Source organism: Lemur catta, chromosome 12 (genome assembly GCF_020740605.2).
Source record: "Lemur catta isolate mLemCat1 chromosome 12, mLemCat1.pri, whole genome shotgun sequence".
In the NCBI taxonomy this organism is placed as follows: Eukaryota; Metazoa; Chordata; class Mammalia; order Primates; family Lemuridae; genus Lemur; species Lemur catta.
The window spans coordinates 21707006-21726822 of record NC_059139.1 but is presented as its reverse complement, the minus strand read 5'-3'; the positions used below and the strand labels follow the sequence as shown (position 1 = coordinate 21726822).

At 39.5% G+C, this 19817-nt stretch overlaps 1 protein-coding gene across 2 annotated transcripts; it reads left to right on the top strand.

Annotated features, from left to right (window-relative positions):
* The first annotated feature begins 221 nt into the window (after positions 1–221).
* Positions 222–17775, top strand: C1QTNF3 (C1q and TNF related 3). Of its 2 annotated transcripts, none has more exons than XM_045565811.1 (6): positions 222–752; positions 6634–6745; positions 8802–8956; positions 11433–11562; positions 14069–14168; positions 15729–17775. In XM_045565811.1, the coding sequence occupies exons 1-6, from the start codon at positions 450–452 to the stop codon at positions 15886–15888; spliced, it is 960 nt and encodes a 319-aa protein (XP_045421767.1). In that variant the 5' UTR covers positions 222–449; the 3' UTR covers positions 15889–17775. The 2 variants fall into 2 exon arrangements, with proteins under 2 accessions (XP_045421767.1, XP_045421768.1); XM_045565812.1 differs by having other exon boundaries at positions 341–533.
* The last annotated feature ends 2042 nt before the right edge of the window (positions 17776–19817 follow it).

Genomic DNA, 19817 nt, shown 5'->3' with positions numbered 1-19817 from the left:
GCAGTTAAGCCCGAATTTCCTGGCAAGCGCGAGGGTAGGTTTTTCCAAAAGGCGTTTTAGACCACGCATACACAGCCTTTCCATGTCTAATCATGAAAGCAAACCACTGGACACATGCTCTCTGTTTCCAGCTGGTTGTGTATGTTTTCTTCACGCTTTAACAAAAAACGTGCCAAGGTGTGACATTTACGAACCCCGCCAACTGGGAGCTGTGCACACAAATCCGTCCTGCCTGTGGTGTGGGAAAGTGATGAATGGGGGCTGTTCTGCCCGGGGGGAGGGCTGCTGTCACTCTGGCGAGGCTGCAGCCTTATTTATTACACACCAAAGTATAAAACCACCCAGCTGCTGCAGCTCTCGGCTCCAGCCCTGGCATTTGCCCGAGGAGACCACGTTCCTGGAGCCCCGCTGTCTTCTCCAGGACGCTCTGTGGCTCTGTTGAGAGAACCATGCTCGGGAGGCAGCTCGTCTGTTGGCACATGCTGGCTTTGCTTTTCCTCCCATTTTGCCTGTGTCAAGATGAATACATGGAGGTGAGCGGAAGAGCTAATAACGTGGTGGCAAGAATAGTGCAAAGCCACCAGCAGACTGGCCGTAGCGGCTCCAGGAGGGAGAAAGTGAGAGAGCGGAGCCATCCTAAAACTGGGATTGTGGATAATAACACTTCTGCAGACCTAAAATCCCTGAGACCAGATGAGCTACCGCACCCCGAGGTAGATGACCTAGCCCAGATCACCACATTCTGGGGCCAGGTACTCGGAATTCTCTTCTAAGGGTTTCTGTGAAAGCTTGATGAGTTTTGTGGCTGCTGTTGTTGCTATTCTTTCTTTGGCTAAAGTTCTTAGGATCAGTGCTTTGGAGAAGTTTGCTATACTGCTTGTGGGTCTTCTTCCGGATTGCTCTGGGGTACAAGAGGGACTGCCGGCTTCTGTTAGAAAGTCAGCAGAGGTAGCACTGATGTGATGGCATAAAAAGTGGCCGTGGCATCCCCTGTCAGAAAGGGGAACCCAGGCAGCCAGCTTCCTGCCATGCTGGGCTTGATTTCTTTCTTGCTCTGCTGGTGAGGAAAGGAGTGCTGACCTAAACAGATAGACAGACAGATAACCATTTGCTGTTCTTGAGAGAACTAGGCTTTCTTAATCCTTTCCAACAGAGAGAAGCTGCTCTTTGAGTTTGTCAAAAGCAATCAAAGTTTTTTTTTTGTTTTACTTTGATGTGTGAGTTCACTGTGACATTTCAGGCCAGTCTTGTTTATTTGATTTATAGCATTCTAGGATGTTAATCCTCTATGTTGAGCCTGTTTAAAAAGATAAATCTGAAATAGACTATGTATTTAAACACAAACCTTATGATATGATTTTTTTTTCTGCTATGCTTTGTTTTAATTATTATAGTTTGATCTGATGCCTGATAGTCACAGAGGACATCTCAGGGTATAAGCTCAGCAGCTAAGAAAATATCTTTAACTCTTTTAGTGTAGCTTGTGAGTGAGTTAAGCTTTCAGTATGGTGAATTGCAAACTAGTGAACTCAATTTAATTTAAAACATTAAGAACAGGAAGAAACAGATTTGACTTGCCTTCTAGGCATTTAGTATCCTAAAAAACAAACACACGGAGGGGGGCAAGAAAAGTTACTTTGAATTATATTTGAATAAATAGGTTTGACTACAAAAATTGATAACTTTTAGGCATTAAATAGATCCTAAAAATTTCACATGGTTGAAATCTAAACCTCTCCTGCCATGAATTGGGAAGTTAAGTTGATTATTTGGTTATACATAGAATCAGACACAGATCTGGACTAACCCGGGACTTCTAACTTGACCACACAATGCAGTTGCTCAAACCATTCTGTGGGGCCATGTCAAGAGAAAATTGCTTCTTTAAGGAGCCATGGAAGAAATTATAAACTTGAAATATCCTATTTTTTGAAAGTCACTTTTAGAGATTCGTCCATTCATCTGACAACCTTTTGGCTAAAGGATGATTAATGTTAATTTGCATGTTCCTTAGTGGTGAAGATATCTTCATTTTTATCCCGGACTTGATCTGAACTTCCCATTTCCATAGATGGTGTCCTTCCTGGCTGCAACAGTGTGAGCCCCCAGAGAGAACAGAAGGCAGTCAGTTAGAGGTTGCCATTGGTCGTTATTTCCTAGCAACCAACACGTAGCAGGCAACTGAAATCCAAATCACAATTCTCCTTCCCCCTTCTAATTCTGGGTTCCTCAAGTATTTTCAAACAAACCCCAGTGGGAGATATTGAGGAGATTTAGAGTCACTGATATTCTAGAAGTTTTCAGTACAACTCTTCTACCCATGGATGTGGAGACAGATTCAGTTTAAAATTGGTCGTCATAAATTCTTCCTTCTTTGCCTACTTCCCCCAACCCTCTTCTTTTATTTTATTTCTCCTTTTTCTTCATTCATTTCTTCTCCAAGCATTCCCTGGGCTTCCACTTTGTGCCACCCTGTAGGATGGGGACCATGATGTAAAGATAAACATGCCTGCACTCCTATCTGCAAGCCATCGTCGTGTGGGGCTCTAGTGGGGATAAATTTTTGCTAAGTACATTAAGTTTAATTAAACACCGTGTGATGAACAAGGTCAATACACAAAAGGCAGTTAGGAAAAAGTCTCAGAGTGGTGGTGGTGCCTGAGTTGGATCCTAAAAGATGAGACAAAAAGAATGGCCATCCACAGCAGGGATTTAAAAGAAAAAATAAATGTGTTACAGAAGAGACTCAAGAGAGCCCGTGAGGAGTTGGCTGTGTGTGCGTGGTGGGGGTATATCACACAATGTTAGTGCCAGGCTGGGAAGGATTCTGCCAGCTGGTTAAGGAGCTTAGACTTTGCTTTGCTAGCAAAAGCTTGTTTGTTTGTTCATTCATAGCAGGGCAGCAAGGCAATCAGATGTGTGTTCTAGAAAGATAGCTCTGGCTGTAGGGTTCGTGGTGGAGTAGAGCGGGCAGAGATCTGGGGTGGGCAGACCTGGACTCCCTTTTCCTGGCATTTTCTTCTCCGCAGCGTCTTTGTCATTCACTTACATCAGTCTCCCCTACTCTTCCTGGACACCCATTCCTCTCTCCTACTTTTCTCCCTTTTTGTCCATCTTCTTTGGGTTAAAGAAGGAACCATGGACTCACTTTCCCAGCTGTCACTTACCAGTAGCAGACCTCAATTCTAGGTCACTAGCCCTAGGCCTCCACCTAGTAATACAAAATGGATGGAGCTTGTCCTAGACATACCCCTCTCCTCCCATGCCGCAAATGTGCACGCCTTCCATGTACAAATTCGACCTGATTTGGGGGAAGAGGCTGATAAACTTAAGAAGATCATAGATGGTAACTGTCCAACTTGTCCAACTTGTTCTGAGAGTCCAGCAAAAGACTCACAAGCATTGTTGCATTTGACTGAACTTTGAAAAACGAGGTCAAAGGGGGAAACGTGTGAGGAAAGGGCATAGGAGGGTCTCAGGAGGTGTCCGAATAGTAGTAACCAGCAGTCTCCCACTGTCTTGGTGGCAGCTGTATGCTCTTGAAGTGCCCTCAAGTAGCCTGAGCACGCACCCCCAGTCCTAGTTAGCTCTAGTACCAAGCAACCCCATTGGCTGGAGCTAGCTTCTTGTGTGCAGATACTAGGCTTTGAAAACAAAATCTTTCTAAATTATTATTTGAGGCTTTGGGAAAGACTTTAGTATTTTTGTTTGTATCATAGAACTGGAATGAAAATGCATGACCATTGTAAGAGGGAAGAGGGGAAGCTTCCTCCTTCATACTCTGAAGTTTCTCTGAAAATGGACTGAGAAAAGGCAGATCAATAGGAGAAAAAGGCATGCAGATTTATTTAACATGCATAGCACAGGGGAGTCACACCACAATGATAATCCATTTACCCAATGGAGTGCAGATGCAGATGCTTATATGCCCTTGTATATAGGAGAGGAGGGATGTGGGAATCCAGAAGTTCCTCTAAGCCCTGGGGAAGATGAGGGTGGAACCTCACGGTGAACAAAGGCTGTCTTAGTATGCATATAAAGCCTCCCCGGTCATCTCTCTGAACTGCCTCAGGAAAACAGATGAAAATTCTGGGCTTGGTGACAACTCCCAATCTCTGGGTGGTTAATCTTTCCTGGTTATTTGATGAGATTCCTAAAGAGGGGGTCTTAAAACAATTGCATCTCTTTTGGAAAGAAGCTTTCTCGGTAAGATTAAGGAAATTCCAGAGAGTTTCTCTTGGTGCTTCCAGACAGAGGATCAGAGAGACCAAGAGGCAGGAGAAGATCAGAGAGAGACCTTGTATCTGAGACTTCTTTCTCTCATTCTCTCTTTCCTTCTTTTTTAATAAAAGATTGGCCATAAGCCAGTTATCCCTGGGGTAACTTTTCTGACACCTCCTGCTTAAAACCCAAAAGTTCAGAAGAATTGTGGCTCCCGGCTTTCACGCTTTGGATTCACATTGAAAGTCAAAATCAAGCCAGTTTTTGCTCTTCTGCTCTGTGGGATGTTTCTGTCCTCCCTTCCCCTTAGATCTGAGGCTTGTTTCTGGGGCCTTTCCATTTTCAAAGCACTCAGCGTGCCAGAGCATCATATTTTGGGGAGTCAGTTTCTGTGCCTCAACACCATCTCATCCAATCCTCTAATTTAGTAGACAAGAAAAACGATGTCCGGGGAGCAGTGACTTCTCTGAGGTCATGCAGAACCGAGATGAGAATGCTGGTTCCAGTCTGGTGATTTTTCCAACATTCTTAAGCATCTCAGTATTTCCATTCTGTTTTACACAAATGGTTTCGCTTCAGGACTTTCCCTCTGTCTCCTCCCTTCTTCATCTCAAAAATTCATCATTGGCAGAGCCCTGAATTTCCGGGGTTTCAAAAACTGTATTTCACATTAGCAAAATCATAACAGGAAATATGGATACTTACTTCTCAGATTGCATTTTTGGATCGAATGTGGGGTGGTGCCGTGATGTCTTTCGCTTTCCAAGTAGCCTGAGTTCTCTCATCTCAGAGTGATTGCTGTAGTTGATTTTCTTTTCTCTACCAGTTTCACAAAAGGTTTTCACAGACTCTTACCTGTCCAGGGTTGGGCCTGGTAAACTGAAGAAAAGACTAGGAGTTAGCTCTAGATTATAGCTCCTGATCACTCAAGACTTGAATTCTGAGCTGTTGCAGGAGAATGCCTGGACTACAGAAGCTGTTTGGTGTTTTCCTTGAATAGTTTGGTGGAAAACTTTAGGAAAAGGGATGAGAGAATGAGGATAAAGTCCAAGCCCATTTTTCATTTTAAAAAAAGTAAAAGTAAGGCCTAACTGTTCAACAACGTGAAGCCTTGACCCAGTTTTGTGTTTGAATTTCTAGTGATAGAGAAAACTTGAATTTTAAATTTTTTCTTCCTCCCTTTCCTTTGTGCTTTCCCTCCTACCCTCCCTCCCTTCCTTCCCTGATGAAAACCCTTAGCAACGACATGCTACTTTAAAAAGACCATTGAATTATGACTGATGTCCAGGAAAGTTTTCAGAAGTATTTTATATGACATAATTAAAAGGCAAGTTGCCAATTTAGATGACAGTTCAAATTTCATGAGCAACTTGAACTCTTCTGCCAATCAGCTTCCACTAGATCTCTGGCTCCTTCATAGGAAGTACAAATTCTAGAAATTTATCTTTGTATAAATATGCATTTAGCTCACTGTCATATTTGAGCATACTTCATACCCACTAAGTGCTCATTAAATATTGGTTCAAACAGTGGGATTGCCATCTTACATTTTGAAGTGGAATGTGTGAAGCAGAACTCTTGTTAAATACTTATGAAGAAGTAAAAGTTGTTTTGAGATGTAGGTAATCAATAAAACTATATTGAACTTATAGTTAATAACAATGTATCGCATTCTTGAAAATTGCTGAGAGTAGCTTTTAAGTGTTCTCACTGCAAAAAAAAAATTGTGGGGTAATGCATATGTTAATTAGCTTGATTTAGCCATTTTACAATGTGTTCATATTTCAAAACAGCATGTCATACATGATAAATATATGCAGTTTGAGTTGTCAATTTAAATAAATAAATAACTCAATTAGACTACAGAATATTTTATTTCCCCAATTTCCTAAGGCATAAGTGTGTTGTGGCTGTTTTGAAAAACTAGTGTATACAATTCAGGGTTTCCAAAACTCTTAATCCAGCTCTTAACCCAGTATCAAGCAGGCAGTGAGTGCTTAGTAGCTATGTTTGAGGTAGATAATTCTTGTAATTTAAGGGTCATCTACTCAATCTAGCTCCATCTGAGGCTATTTGCAGTTGGGAAAGGGAGGAAAGGCTTCCAAGTCCACTTCTGAAGAAGTTGCCTCCTCTGCTGTCACTGCAGCAGCAGGAAGGAACTTTCCAGAAATACCACCCCTGCTTCCACCCCATGCTACTGACTTTCTTGTTGCCTCTTCCTGTGATCACTGACTCACCTGAGCTACTTACTCCCTGACCCTGTGCCATGGATACATCTCCCCCATCCCATCTTTTCTGATGTTGTTGTGGGTTGATTGAAGTTAAACTTACCTAAGGACCAAGAGGAAGTATAAAAATCCTCATTGCTCACAAGTACCTTTCCCTGAAGCTTCTCTTTCTATCTTTTTAAAGTCTCCACAAACTGGCGCACTGCCCCCAGACTGCAGCAAGTGTTGTCATGGAGACTACGGCTTCCGAGGCTACCAAGGCCCACCTGGGCCACCAGGCCCTCCCGGCATTCCAGGTAAGGATGAGTGAGACGTGCTGCCAGTCTAACTGCAGACTGGGCCAAAACAGGAGGCAAGGGCAGACCTAGACAATCCGGGCCCCTGTGTGTGATGCGAAGGGTATGCACGGCAAACCCAGCAGAAAGAGAGTTGGGTGGGGAGCTGGGTTTTTTAAGCTAGTGTAAGTAGAATAGTATAAACCCTGCAGTATTTATTCTCTGAACCACTCACAGAGTCCACTAGGCTCTAGGCCCCCTGGGGTACCAGGTTCATAGGCTGGGATGCTTTTCACCAGCACTGAGTCTGAAACTACTAGATCTTCACTGGGACATTGTCTTAGCTCCAGCATTTCTGCCATAATGGGCTGTATACAGTACACTGTATCTGTTAATAGCTTTCAGAGGATTTATGAAGCCTGGCAGGAGAGAGGGAAGAGCTTACTGGATTGAGCTGCGGTCACCTTCATGGTGCCGTTCACTGGGCTGTGCATCTTTCTGTGTGACTCCAGGTTCAGTTAAGCTTTTCTTCCACCAGTTTCAGGGGCTCCACGTACTCAGCTGTCTCTCAGTTGACTCTCGTGCCTCTCCTGGGCCTACGGAAACATTTTTCCACTCCTGGAACTCGTGGTGGCACAGGGAATGATCTGGAGCTACACTGGGCCCCTCTGGGCCAACATTTTGGCCATCTCTAATGCGCCGGTGTCCCCAGCTCAGAGGAATCCTGGGAGCTTGCTACTACCCTGGGTCAGCTGGGGAAAGGGAAGCCCAGGTCCTCTCTATCCTAGAACCCCGAAATCTATCTGGGTTGGATTTTTTTTTTTTTGTCCTCTTCTTTCTCAGGTCAATTCCTGGGGGTAGGACCTAGTCTTAGGGTTTGGCCAAAGTCCACCTGCTCTTCTCTGACTTACCCCCATTGGTGTTAATATTTATCAAATGTGGTTTAATTTTTTTGTAATTTTGAGTAGCTTCTCACACAAAACCAAATTTATGATCAGAAAATCCTGTGTTAGACTTTAAACTATGATTACTGGCTATGTCATTGCCCCCCATGGAGGGCCAGCAGCCAGCAGGTGCAGTGATGTAGAGTGGGGGATATTTAGACCCTTCTAAAATCTTCTCAGGTCTCATCTCTTCTGAGGCTGCAGGACAGGCTGGCCTTGGTTAAATGTTTCCCATCAGGAATGGCTTTGTTACTGAATACATTAACTTGTCAAACAGAGTTCACCCATTTGGAAAGATTGTAAGCCTAGTATGATGCCTGATCAAAGGTAGCATGCAAAATAAACAGCAAAAGGAACAGGCAAATATAAAAATAAGGAACAGGCACAGAAATCATCTCTTACTGGCAAATTGAAGAGTTGAAATTATATTGAACTCTTGCTTTCAAAATTATTGGTATGACTTTTTTAATCAATGAGTTTACTTTTTCCTCAGTTATAAAAATGATATGTATCCTTTGTAGAAAACTTCAAAGAAATAGAAAATATACATAGAATTGCATGAAACTCACTCACATTTTGTCTGTTTAGAAAGGAATCACTGTAAATATTTTATGTAATTTAGTTAATCTTTTTGCCTTATGGATGTAATATATACATACATAATTTTTCCAAATAAAAATAGTATTATGCTATCTCTATTTATTCATAGCATTTTAATCTAAAAATATCATGAATATCACTATATATCATTAAATATTTTTGCTTAGTATTATTTTTTAATGACTATATAGCATCATTTACTTGAATATGCCATTTAAAAAAATTTAGCCCTTCCAGTATTGGTGGATATTTAGGCTTCTAATCTTTGCTGTTTTAAATTATAATGTGATAATCAGTCTTCTACACAGTATTTCATCCAAGCTTTGCTTTACAGGCTGAACAGGCTTTGGAGCCTTAGGATCTCTAAGGCTATTTTCAGAGCCTAGTGCCTTGTTTAAAAGAGGTCCCCTAGGCTGCATTTGGGATTGTTTCAAATGGTCCGTTTTACAATTCCGTTTGGACAGTTTGTCTAAAAATAAATGGTGAGCATGAGCGACTGGGTTTTCTCACACGATGCTCTCTGGTTGTTTAAGGAAACCACGGAAACAATGGTAATAATGGAGCCACTGGCCATGAAGGGGCCAAAGGTGAGAAAGGTGACAAAGGTGACCTGGGGCCTCGAGGGGAGCGGGGGCATCACGGCCCCAAAGGAGAGAAGGGCTACCCTGGCGTTCCACCAGAACTGCAGGTAAACCATCTCCTGACTTCTAAACCTTCCTGACCACAAGTGGCCAGGAATCAGGTCTGAGTACTTCCAGGCACCACCATCAATCTTGAGTAAATCTGAGTGTGCATTCGCTCACGCACACCACGTTCATGCAGGATGTGTGCATGGGGCCTGTGCTGTCCAAAGAGACGGTTTGAGATCATTCTTAGGGAGGCGAGAAATTTAAGAAGAGTGAAATCCAACCTCCTCATAGAACCCAAATCCAAGGCATCCCTGAATATGAACTCATCTATTCTCCAATGAGAAGATATGTTAGATAAAAAGGATTTGGGCCAACTTGAATATATAAATATTTAGATACATAAATGAAATGGTGAAATGTCTACTTATAAAGTTTTATTGATTTTATTATATTTACATATTTAAATCACATACATGGATATTAATACATATTGTTTTCTGTCAACTCAGATTTTGTGATGCAATTTTTATTTAAACTTTTCTTGCCAGTATCTTCTTTATCAACTGGATACATTTTATTTTTGAGTTATCTACTCAGAGTGTTCTGGACAAGGTCATACTCACTTCAGGATAGCTTTAAAAATCCATTTATGAGGTTATAGCTGTATATTTTACCCCAAACTCAAGTAGCTATTTATTCACTGTCCATTGCTCTGTTAAATGACCTTTAAAATTCTTGTTGTCAACAATATCTTAAACTTGTAAATGAGAGGTTTGGTCACCAAGAAAAATTACTAAGTTTGTGTTAATTTTTTTTCTTTTTGCTAATATTTTAAAACTGATTCTTTCAGGGACTTCTATCAATATTGAAGACTAGCATTTTTAAAATTAAGTTCATTTTTAGCTAATGTCTTCCCAAAATAGTGACTTGTAGCTGAAACAAAGTAATTGAGAGAAAATCCTGTAACATGAGAGACTTCAGAAAAACTAGAATATGAAGTGATTCTTGTTTGAAAGCTCAAACAGAGGAAACTTTGCCTTTTATTTGGGCATACATGGTTGTTGTTTGACCTTGGATAAGTTTCGTCACTTTTCTGGGCCTTGGTTTTTCAAGTTTAAAATAACTTGAATAGTTAATGTGTTACTCTAATGCTTTTTTTGGTTTTTAGTAACTTTTTAATGAATGCCATTTAGTAATTTCAGCAACCTGGGATATATGTGCCAGTATAAATTTATAAAGAAAAGGGAGAGAGATGGCAGGTTAAGATATCTACTAAGGTGGACAATAAAGATCTCCCGGCTAGAAACTGTAACCCAGAATCTAGGAATAATGAAACCATGGCTAAAGGGCCCTGGAGTAGCCAGTTTGGTAGAGAACACTCTGGGCAATTATTAAATTTGCTCCATCAACTATTTTACCCTAAAACCACAATACAATCATTTGGGTTTTAGGCAGAATGTGAAGGAGGGGACTTCACATTCTTTGAAGACAAATAAATTCAGCAAGTTAAAGAATTTATTAATCTAATTCACACTCAGTCCCAGTGACTCATTTGGACAAAGGATTGGCACTGACTTTCAAAGTTAATTCTCCTGTGGAGGTTTTGAGCAAAAGCATTTCTTGACAGGTGATATTATCCTAAGGCTCTTCTATTATTGTCAATTTTTAATATTTGAAACTTCAACACTGTCTTTGGACATCTGTAGTACCGATGTAGTAACAATAGTTGTAGCAGTAGCAGTAGGAGGAGGGGGAAGAAAAGTAATAGTAGTGCCCCATTTTCCACTTAGGGGATATAAAAATTTGGTGCTCAAATACTAAATGACTTGCTAAGTGACAAAGAATTAATAGAGCTGGGACTCAATCTCATATCTTTGAGACATGCTATTAATAATTTTGTGGATATTGTTGCAGTTATTTTTCTCAATTTGCCCAAACAATAACACCACCCACACAGACATCCTTAAAAATGTCCATTCTCAGGCCATTAATGACCTTGTGTGCCCTGCTTTGTAAGTAAACAATGTATTAAAGATATTTTCCCATTATTTACATACATATGCTTAGATCAAAATCAAGAATTCTCAAAGTGCATTCAAATAATTTATTCCATAAGAATTAATAGACTTCTTTTGGGGAAAAAATAATGCAGGGTTAACAAAACTAAAATGATGTTTGATTGCTGGGTTTCTCCGATCCTTTAATATGCCAATGTGCATTTAATAGCTATCAGCGGAGAATTTATCTAAATTTCTCCAGTATTATTTGATAATAGAATTTCAAAATTTCCAAAAGCATTTCAAAGACTAATGATCTTGGAAAATTATGTTCAGAACTGTTGCTATACATTATCATTGTACTGGCTGCATGGCATAAAAATGTTAGGAATTACCATAATTTATTTACTTTTCTCCATAGATTGACATTATTGCCAATCTTGCTGTTATGAATAATGTTGCAATAAATTAACCTGTATAAAAACTTTGTTTCTGTAAGATAAATCGCCAATTAATTGGCCACCAATTCTTTCTGTAGATTGCGTTCATGGCTTCTCTAGCAACTCACTTTAGCAATCAGAACAGTGGAATTATCTTCAGCAGTGTTGAGACCAACATCGGAAACTTCTTTGACGTCATGACTGGTAGATTTGGGGCCCCAGTATCAGGTGAGATGTAAAAATAAATGAATGACTGAATTAATCAATCTAGTAATCAAGAAAAAGAAGGAAGAAAGGAAGGACAGAAGGAAGGTGGAAGGGAGGATAGGAGGGAAGTATGAAGGGAGAGGAATAAAGGAAGACATTAGGATAGTTAAACATTCTTTCTGTTGCAGGCTAAAACAAGCAGCTCATATAGGTTTCTGTTGGATTTCAAAGCAAATGAATTAGACTCTGAAAAGACAAAAACGCCTTTAAAAACTATGGCCGTGGTTATTAAGATTATTAGCTCTGATTTGAACTGAACCAAATAATCCCTAAGAGGGCATAGTTTTCTCAGCTTTTGAAAGTCCTTAGAATATAATTCTCATAGTATAAATGTCATAACTGTGTCCTCCCCTTGCCACCACCCCAAGGAGTGCCTGACCCTATTTTTTTGAATCGGTCATGTTAGATTTGTCACAAGCACTTTTAATGTGTGCCTGGATTTATTTTTCCCCCAGCTTAAGTCAGAAATGAACAGACATATGAAGTAGTTGAAGCAATTTTTCATCACATTTCAATCAGCTTTGAACATTCTCATATGCTCTGCTCTGAAGCTTTATGTTATTATAATTTTCCTAGAACTATTCTGTTAGACACCATCAGTGCCACAGATTATATTAGTGCCTAGCTATACCTGGTCAATGGTTTCACAGAGTTCAATGGCTTCACAATCACAGCCTAAGGGTTTAGTTTAGTGTTTTAGAACTCTCTTGGGTTGGACATCATTCTGACAATAACAGCCATCATTTGACTCTCATAGTTTTCTGTTTCAACCTCATCCAATAGATGGCAAAAAGGCCATTTTATTTTATTTTATTTTATTTTATTTGACTTGGGGAGTGATGAAACAGAGAAGGCTGATTTTTGCAGTGACAGCAATACACAGGCCTGGAACTACAGTGCAGGTGTGTTGCCTCTGGTTTCAGTACCTTCCCTTGCAGAGGAAAGCCATGTGTGGATGTAATATACATTCACTTCTGTATTTCCAACTCTAGACGTTTCATTTATTCACCATCTGGTTTCTTAATCTGCTCTTTCTAAAACGTTTCTGCAATCTATTTTTCATAGTACTCATCTTTCTTTAGGAAAACCAATATATTTTCCTGTCATTTTGATTCCAGCTGTATCTTCCTGAGGCACTGAAAATTGTCATGTGTGTGTCTAATATGAAATTGTAAAATGTGAAAAACTAAACACCTATCAACTACTTTCTTTGAGTTCTTTAATTTTTATCTGCCTTTACTTTTCATCTGTGGGCCAATCTCTAGGCATATGAATGAGCAAGATGAATTTTTATACCATTTCCTTTGATCCCAGCAAGTTGAATATGCATTTCTGGTACTAGACAAAGCATAGTCATACTTCCTCATTTGGTTCGAATTGACTAAGAACTAGATGGATCAATGTGGCACATTATAGCTTCTATCTTACTTGATTGCACTTTTGGAAAATAAATAAAACTGTTCAGTGCTTTTTTTTTTTTTTAGATGTTTCTGGGTTTTTCTCTTGAAAGGCCATTAGTTTGAAAATATAACATGGAAATCAAGAAGAGCTTGATGACTTATGTCCATTCACCTTTCCAAAATGCACACCCAAATCCAAGATCATTTAGAGTTGGAAAGATTTTTCTGGTGGGGTTGGGTGCAAAAAAAAAAAAAGATTTATCTTTTAGCATGTCTCTCTACTATTGGATTCTTCTTAATCATTCAGTAAAAGTATCTTCTGCATTGGCATTTAGAGTATATCAGGTCATATTAACTGCTTTCAATTAGGAACCCTAGGCTCTTATAAGAAAACTCAAATCTCTTAAAATGTGTTGGTCTTTTTCAAATGAGGGGGATACCAACTTTTCATGACAAGGTCCTATTGCTGAATCCAAGTTGGACCTTTCTGTTTATTGTACATAATTTCACCGACTTACAATGAATAACGAGAAATTACTGGAGCTATTTCTTTAGAACTAGTAAACATTTATTCTGTGCTTCAGTATTTCCTTATCTTTGGCTGGTTCCTTTGGCAAGTATAGTCATCTGTTATAGTGTTATACTTCGCTCATTTTGTCAGGCCATGGAGCATCACGTGCTCATCCACAAGGCTCTGTACCTTGCCAGTCTGAGTCCTGTGGTAGATGCTGACGGCAGTTAACCTATACCTGAAATAGCATGTACTTTGCTCTAAGCACTTTGTCAGGGGACAAGGCACTTACAGCTAAAGTAAAGTAGACTCCTTCCCTTAAAGACTTTTTAATCTTATTAGGGATACACAATGTACACATTGAGAAAGTCTCAAAAAATTTTGAAAGTGAGCAGAAAAAGGACACTCATGCACACAAAGGCCAAGAAGAAACTACACGCTATGTAGAATATCAACAAAAGAAGTATGAAATCATTTGGCCTATCTCTGTGCTATCTTCAGATACTCAAGGTAAAATATGTTAATAGAAACATGGATAAATACTTGCCTTTTTCAGGTGTGTATTTCTTCACGTTCAGCATGATGAAGCACGAGGATGTTGAGGAAGTGTATGTGTACCTCATGCACAATGGCAATACAGTCTTCAGCATGTACAGGTAGGTGGTCTCTTCTGTGACAGGTCTCATCGATGTCCCCATTGTTTGCTCAAAGAATGCCCAATGACAGGAAAGTGTATAGGAATCACAGAGCCTGGCATAGCCCCTGTCCTAAGTGAGAGCCTTCATATACCAGTATATGGCCACGTGCCAATCATTACTATTTGGGAAGAAATAAATCTGCTGAACTTGAGTATCAGCAAGGTGATAAGAGGCCTTGAATTGATTACTAGCAGCATTCCCCATGGCCAGTCATTTGGATTCTTTCTCAAGTCATTATTTTTTCCCTCTCTCTACCATTTTTTCTTTCCTACTGTCCTGCGCCTTTTGCCCCAGGCTTAGGCTTAGCTCTGTTGATAGCATCTGTTCTGGGCCAGCAGATTGAGAGAGCTGGGAGTAGGTTCCCTGCTTCACACTGTGCTACTGCTCTGATCCTATCAGCCTAGCCCCAGGGCTCCTTAGGGAACACATATTTCAAAAAGAAATATTGCACTTTACTCTGATGTTAGCTCAGGATGTGGCACAGAGGCAGAGAGCCAACACCTTCCCCACAGTTAAATGGGCTATGACTTATAATTGAAAAACGCTGTGGCTGTTACCTTTTCCCTATTATTTTTGATGACTTGTGACAATTGATATGTTTTCTTCTGGAGCCTGGCCTGAGTGGGCGGGTGTATTTGAAATGCCAAAAAAGAAAAGGCAACATTTTTAATCCATCAGAATGTGCCATAGCTGTGTCTATTTGATTGACTGAGAAGTCTTTATCATCTTTACCTCTGCTCTTCCAGGTATAAAAACACTTGGCTTTTCCAACCTTGTTGTGCCCCAGCTGTCTAGACTCGACTTCCTCTGCTTCAAACATGTCAGTTCTAGTCTAAGCTCATATTTTTCAGAAACATCTTTTCAAAAGCAGCGGAGAGTATTTTGGCTTTTCCAATCATTCCTTTACTAAGTGTACGGGCAATAGGCCTATCTTCCAAGTTATTGCGTTTTCCCAAATGTTTTGCCACAGCATAACATGGGTATTCTGCTTTCCAACACACAATATTTGTTTCCTTGCTGCTCCCTGCCTGACCATCAGCCAATGCAACATATTTTCATCTGGGTCATGGCAGCACTGTCCTTTAGTACCAGAATCTAGATTAGTTGGGGGAAGCCAAGCTGTTGTAACAAATACCTAACGTAATGGCTCAAACATAATAGAACTTTCTTCTCCTCAAACAGCCCAGAGTGGATGTTTCAGGTTGGGGCAGGGGAGAGAGAGTTCTCTTCTATACAGTCTTCAAGAACCTAGACATCAACATGTGGCTTCCAAGGTCATTCTAGTCATTGTCATTAACATTCCAGACAGTCATAATGAAGAAGAAGCAAGGACAGGTGTTTTCAAGAGTGTTATTGGCCAGCACTAGAAGTGGCACACGTCATTTCTGCTCACGCTCCATTTTGAGAACTTAATCACAGGACTATACTTAAGCACATGAGAGGAGGAAGACAGATTTTGGTGACGAGCTGGCTGTCCACTGCAAAGACTAAGTAGTTTTTGCCTCTTTTCCTTTCCAGCTATGAAACAAAGGGGAAATCAGATACATCCAGCAACCATGCTGTGCTGAAGCTAGCCAAAGGGGATGAAGTTTGGCTGAGAATGGGCAATGGCGCTCTCCATGGGGACCACCAACGCTTCTCCACCTTTGCGGGCTTCCTGCTCTTTGAAACTAAGTAAATATATGAGTAGAATAGCTCCAGTTTGGGGAAGCCTCTTAGCTGAGCTAGTGAAGTTATGATCTGAGAAACATTAAAGGTGAGGGTGTTACATGCCGTATTTAAAAAAAATGTATTAGTTACATTGATAATCATGCTACAGGTATATCAATAATGTTAGATGACTCAGGGGCTCGGAAGAATAAACCACAGAACAGTCTTCCCAGATGACCTTGACTAATACACTCAGCATTTTTATCACTCTTCCCTAGGCACCTAGAAGAGAATTCTCCTCTGACACAGGTTGGAAATAATTGTTCCCATCAGAGAAGTCATTTGCAAAGAATTTTGGCTGCTTTGTTTTTAATTTAATACCAGCTTTCAGGAACCCCTGAAGTTTTGGCTCATCATTCTTTGTAACACTTCAGAGATTGGGTGCAGTGATCACGTTGGGACTGGGGCAAGAGCAAGTGCACTTGCCAGGACCTAGGTACCAGAAACATTTGTAAAGCCTAAACTGGAAAATAACACTTTGATCCAGTGGGTCGATATTCATGAATAAAATATAGATTCTTTTAGTAATTCCAGATAGTCTTTAGATAGTGAAAGTATTTACAATGCCCACAAATAATTGGCTCCTCCTTTTTTTAAAATAAAGATACTTCTGTAATTAAATCTTGACTTTTAATATTGTATTTTTAGAAATAGTATTTTCTCATGATCCAGAATTGGATTTATCAGATCTGGCTTATCAGATTGACTCTTTGCTATTGTGTTTGTTGAATTACAATAGATCTTTGTTGACTCTGGCCTATGAAACCAGCTGAGGTGAGCTGAGGTCCATATAGGACAGATGTCACATTCTTTTCTCTTAATTTTGAAATTACCGCAATATATTTATACTTTAGACACACCATTGCATGTTGAAGGGGCTTTAAACTAAATTGTATACATTCAAACTAACGAATGCAAAATATAAGAGTATTTCATTGAAGAAACGTACAAGAAAATGTTTTAACCTTTTATTCAATAAAAAATATGATTTCCTTGATTACTGTATTTAACCAGTATTCACAGAGCAGCTTGTTTGTAACAGGCATTATAGGAGGTGCCACTTGGCTTTGGCTCATGCCTCCCCATTCCAAAATTGAAGGATTAAATTTGCTACCAGAAGGATATTCATAAGAATGTACCATAAGTTCTGAAGATAGTGCCCCAAGCTAATACCCCATATTGGTTTATTTTAGGCAAAGAAAGCATCACTGGAATATGTGTTTACCCTGATGTTGAATCATGTTTAAAATGCACTAGATAACTTCAGCTACACACTTTTAAAAATAATAAAAAAGCACTAGAGAGATGCCTATCTGAAAAATATTATATAATGAATTTCCTTTGAAGTAATGAGTCCTTAATTTATTTTCTATTACAATCTGAATTTCCACATAGACTTTTAAACTACAGGTTTACTTGTATTGATTACCCCTAAAGCCAGAGGCAGAGAGAACTAATTAGGGTTGCCCTATTGGCTAACTCAATGCCCTCCATACCTTTGACCCACAATTATTTTTAAACTCTTCTCCAATCCACATATAAAGCTGTTTTAAAGTGAATGGATATTACACTAGTGTTTGACCAGTGATGATTTTGTATATGCCCCCCACCTCCCCTGGGGTGTGGGATCATGGGGTTAAGGTTTACTATTGCCAAATGTTGTAAATATTTTGTAGAAGTATATTGCCAAGAGATATTTGAATGTTGCATGTTGACCAAAGGGATTCTGTATCTGAAGAGCATATGCTACTAATACGTGCCTTAGAAGAAGATTCTGAGCTGGGTTTAGATAAAACTATGGCAAGAAAAGTGTAATAAGCAATACATGGAAATAAACACACCTTTGTTAAATGCATTGTTTTTTTAATGTTTTTAATAGTCATACATTTGCAAGTCACTATGGTTAACACAAAGTTAAAATATTTTCATGCAGATGATGTGAACAGCCATGCAAATCTGTGACATGGGTATAGAGCAAGGTCATCTGTCTCCAAAAAACTTCACTTTTCAATTATTGTTATAATTTCAACCTTTTAAGACATTGATGTTTAGAGGATCCCCTGATACAATCTGAATATCTCCGAGGGGAAGGGGTTTTCATCACACACCTGAAGTCTTTGCATGTTTTCACCTTAGAAATGCCCAAGGTTTGGTTGTGGGCAACTGGAAAGCATCTTAGGCTTGCAAATAAGTCCCAGGTATGAGAAAAAGTGATTTACAAGCGTGATGGGAGATGGTCAAGCTGATATTCAATGCTTTCACAATTTTATCTATGACCAGAATTACACCTGGAAGGCTGATTTCACAAGTGTGAAATCAGGTGAGGTGCTGAAAGTGAGGGGCTAAAAAGGAGACAGTAGGTAAGTGGCTAGGAAATGTCAATGTCTCATCTAATAAACCAACTTTTAAATTCCAAACCTTAGGTAAAAGCAACCCTGCAAGCGAAGCACGTGGGTTGCTGCAGAAATGCAGTAACAGTGTAGAACTGCTTCATATAATGACCAGTGTGGGTAATTTTCCAGTGTAGAAATGCAGATATTTCCAGTCAAACATCTACATTTGACTTGTGGACAACGAATGGATAATATAGAAGGAATTTTATTGAGCATATCATGAATAAAAGCTGAAGTAAAAAATAATAATTCTGAGGATGGAATATGCAAATGTAAACTCCAAAGGACGGGGCTAGAATTGATAAACATCTATCTTATGCAAGATACTGTGCTACTTCAGGTGCTACTATGGCACTTAAAGTGCAATTCTTAACTTCCCTGAGTTTTCAGCCTCATAGGGGACAGTAGGTTAAAGGTACATGGATGTAGATGAGGTATATGGACGATATAATGTAAAGTAGATTGTTTTACCAGCTGTAGAAGGCAAAGGGCTGCGGAGTCGCAGGGGAGAGAAATAATATCCAGCTGAGAGCATTAAAAAAGCTTGTGGAAAAGGTAATATTTGGTGGCCAGAGACAATATCTTGCTTTGTTATGCTTGGAGTGTTATATTTTTTAAAATATCTTGTTCTTTTCTGATTATATAAAAATATCCAATATGGAAAACTCATATAATACATAAAAGTATTTAGGATAAAAATTATACTAAATTAATCATCCCACCAAATGTTAAATAATACTAACATTTTGAAGTATTTATTTCATTCTTTCTCTGCATATATTTATGACTTTTATCCTTAAGCATAGTAATGAAACAAATCATTTGACATTAGCTTTTTACATATTTGTTGTATCTTGCTCTCTGGTTTGGCCTACCATATTAAGAGAACCCTCAAATGCTATTAAGGACCATTTGTAAACATAATTTTAATGGCTGCATAATTTATTTAACATTTTTGTTTTGGGAAGTATTTTTGCTGTTTCTAGGTTTTTTTTTTTAATTAAAAATAATGTATCATGACTGTAAGGTTTCTTTGAAGTAGCCGGCGCCAGAGAAAGAAAGACGAGCCAAGTAGAAAGGGATAGTAAAGAGGATTTATTGGAGCGCTCCCGGGTGGGGGTAACTAGTCCCTGAGAGAGAGGGACCTAGGAGAGCCTTAGGGGACCCACGGAGTGGTACCAGAGAGGCCGCGCCACCCAGCAGTCTGAGTGGGTTTATATAGGTTCTTAGGACTGGGGGGTGGGAGTTTCTTCGGCCAGGAGATGTCGGTGCAAGGAGTGAGGAATTTCTTTGTTTCAGCTTTAGGGTGAGTATTCAGGAATAGGAGGGGCTTCTTCTTTTTTCATTAGGGAGGGGAGGGGTACCTGCCACCAGCCTTACAATGACCATTCTTTTGAAAAAAATAAATTGTATGCATTAATTATTTTCCTTGATTAAATTTCTAGAAGTGGAATTATTTGGTCAAAAAGTCTAGACATTTTTAAAGCTGTTAATAGTGTCAACT